This window comes from Mastomys coucha, unplaced genomic scaffold, assembly GCF_008632895.1.
Source record: "Mastomys coucha isolate ucsf_1 unplaced genomic scaffold, UCSF_Mcou_1 pScaffold21, whole genome shotgun sequence".
In the NCBI taxonomy this organism is placed as follows: domain Eukaryota; kingdom Metazoa; phylum Chordata; class Mammalia; order Rodentia; family Muridae; genus Mastomys; species Mastomys coucha.
This window is the reverse complement of record NW_022196904.1, coordinates 144,831,426-144,834,030: the sequence shown is the minus strand read 5'-3', so window position 1 is coordinate 144,834,030 and position 2,605 is coordinate 144,831,426. Positions and strand designations below refer to the sequence as shown.

The following is a 2,605-nucleotide window of genomic DNA, read 5'->3' as shown; positions in this document are numbered from 1 at the left end:
ATGAGGTGAAATTCACAAAGAACAAAAAGTTTAACAAATAAGGTAAATAACTCCCTTTTCTAGAATGAGCATTTCTGCCTCCTCAGTAGGGTGCATGTAAACAGACAGCAGCCTGCATTCAAATGCAGCACGTATGTGAGGTTCCCAACAAAGCAAATATCATGAGTCAAGTGAGAAACCTTTTCAAAGTAAGATAATTTATTATTTTTCTTTTCTTTATACAAGGAAATTCAGAGGTATACTTTCGAAGGGTATTAAGCAATTTGTTTAACTTTCTGTTTTGTTCTTTTAATAATGTTATTACAGTATTCATCACTAATCTTTCCTCATTTCACATTTTAATGTTTTTCAATAATCTCAAGTAAATGAATGTAACTATCCCAGTGGCATGAATCTTAAAATAAAAATGAAATGTGCTATGTAACAGTCTAAATAATGTAATTTCTTTGTTCTTTTCAGTTACCCAAAACCCACACTTCTTCCTTCCTACAACTTAAATCCTTTAACTCCAGTGAGATGCTGATTTACAGAAGATGGAGTTCTTCAGAGCATCTTTGACATCCTTGTTCCTAAGGGTATAAATCAGAGGGTTGAGCAATGGAGTCACAAATGTGTAGACTAGGGCTATTTGGCGGTCCTCATCATCAGAGGTGCTTGAGCGTGGCCTCAGGTACACCAAGCTACAACCACCATACTGTAGCAAAACCACAGTGAGATGAGAAGAGCAGGTGGAAAAGGCCCTTTGGCGGCCCTCTGCAGAGCGCATGCGCAGGATGGTGGACACGATGAACACATAAGAAATGAAGATAAGCAGGAATGGGACTGTCAGCACCAGGATGCCCACTACATAGAGGACTGCCTGGTGCACATGGATGTCAGCACAGGCTAGGCGCAGAACTGGGGGTACATCGCAGAGAAAGTGGTTAATTTCCAGGTCATGTCCACAGAAGGGCAAGGTGAAAATTAAGGCAGTGAGCTGCAGGGAGAGAAACAGAGCCAAGCTCAAAGAACCTATCACCATCTGGATACACAGCTTCTGGGTCATGATGAGGCTGTAGTGCAGAGGGTGGCAGATGGCCACATACCTGTCATAAGCCATGATTGCCAAGAGAAAGCAATCAGTACCTCCTAGAGTGAGAAAGAAGAACATTTGTGTCCCACAACCAGCCAGCGATATAGGCTTTTGAGCTCCAAAGATATTAGAAAGCATCAGGGGCACCACATCTGTCGTGTAGCAGATTTCTAGAAGAGACAGACTGCTGAGGAAGAAATACATGGGTGTGCGCAAGGAAGTGTGGATGCACACCACCCAGATGATGGCGGTGTTGCCACAGACGATCATCAGATAGAGGAGGAGAAAGAGGGTGAAGAGAAGAGCCTGGAATTCAGGGACATTGGTAAAGACACGGAACACGAACTCGGGAGTCACAGACTGGTTAAAGACAAGTTTCCCAGTCAACATATCTTCTGCAAGAAGAACAATGATTGAATTTACAAAAATAAGGTTGTGATTTTCTTCCTCCAAAATCTCCATGAATGATGGGGTTGCTTATCTACCCAAGACCAAGGCCTGTACATGTATCAAATACCTTTAATCTTTTATTTTAACAGTTTATTTCAGATGTCAAGTGGTAGCATCTCATGTGTATGCAAACAAAACAAAAAACAAATCAAAACCAAAATCAAGCTCATTTTATATGTTTCCTAAAAGTATATTCAAAATTAGATGAATAGATACAGTATTTACAATTTTCATATACATTTTTTTCTCAAAAATACATAGACAGTAAGCATAGGTCCTAGTTACTTTTTGCAATAAAATTCAGTCACTACCAAGATGAAGATACTCATTAATATGCAGGCATCTTTCCTATCCTTTTGATCCTTATATATGAGAATTGTCAGTAATCTTGTCTATTGTCACTGCAGGTTACGTTAATTATATTCAATTTCTGTATGTAATGATAACATATGTACTTTATTGGAGCTGCTTTTAAAACATGTCTTTCTTAGATATGTTTTCAGTTCTCTATAATACAGTGTTCATTTCCTAGATTTATCATGCTCTACAGTATAGCTACAGTTTAATAAGTCGTTTACTTTACATCATTTTTTCTTATACTCTGTATCAAAGTAGGCCAAACTCTTTAAGCCCATCTTTTATGATAAATGCATTTTCATATATTTCCCTTCCTGGACTTTTTTTTCTAAATTTATAACCATAAAACAAAGATTTTGGTCTTAGACAAAAATTTGCACGTCAAGGAACCAAAAAGAACTGTGTTTAGAATAGTGATATCTGCTGTATGTATTGTAAAAAGAAACCACAATTTCAGTAGCAGAATTGAATTACACATGAAAATTATTGGTTAACTAAAAAAAGCTTTATGTGCATAATGAATTAGAAAGTAGGTGTAGATTAATCATTTTCAGTGTTGATTCCAGTTTTATTGGTTTAAAACAGAAATAGATGGTATATTGGAGTTTGAAGAAAAATCAAAAGTAATCTATGTGGAGACATAGAAAATTTGCTTTAATGCAAGACTTTCTGGGATTTACAAGGACATGGGAAGATATCTTTTTAAACATAATAAAACCAGCTCAT

General features: G+C 37.0%; 1 protein-coding gene across 1 annotated transcript; it reads right to left on the bottom strand.

Annotated features, from left to right (window-relative positions):
* Window positions 1–502: 502 nt before the first annotated feature.
* On the bottom strand, window positions 503–1,462 carry LOC116101095 (olfactory receptor 10Q1-like). Its single transcript, XM_031384782.1, has one exon. The coding sequence runs from the start codon at window positions 1,460–1,462 to the stop codon at window positions 503–505; it is 960 nt and encodes a 319-aa protein (XP_031240642.1).
* Window positions 1,463–2,605: the final 1,143 nt, after the last annotated feature.

Excerpts from the sequence above, each read along its gene's own strand:
- LOC116101095 (XM_031384782.1), bottom strand. The coding sequence starts at position 1,462 with ATGTTGACTGGGAAACTTGTCTTTAACCAGTCTGTGACTCCCGAGTTC.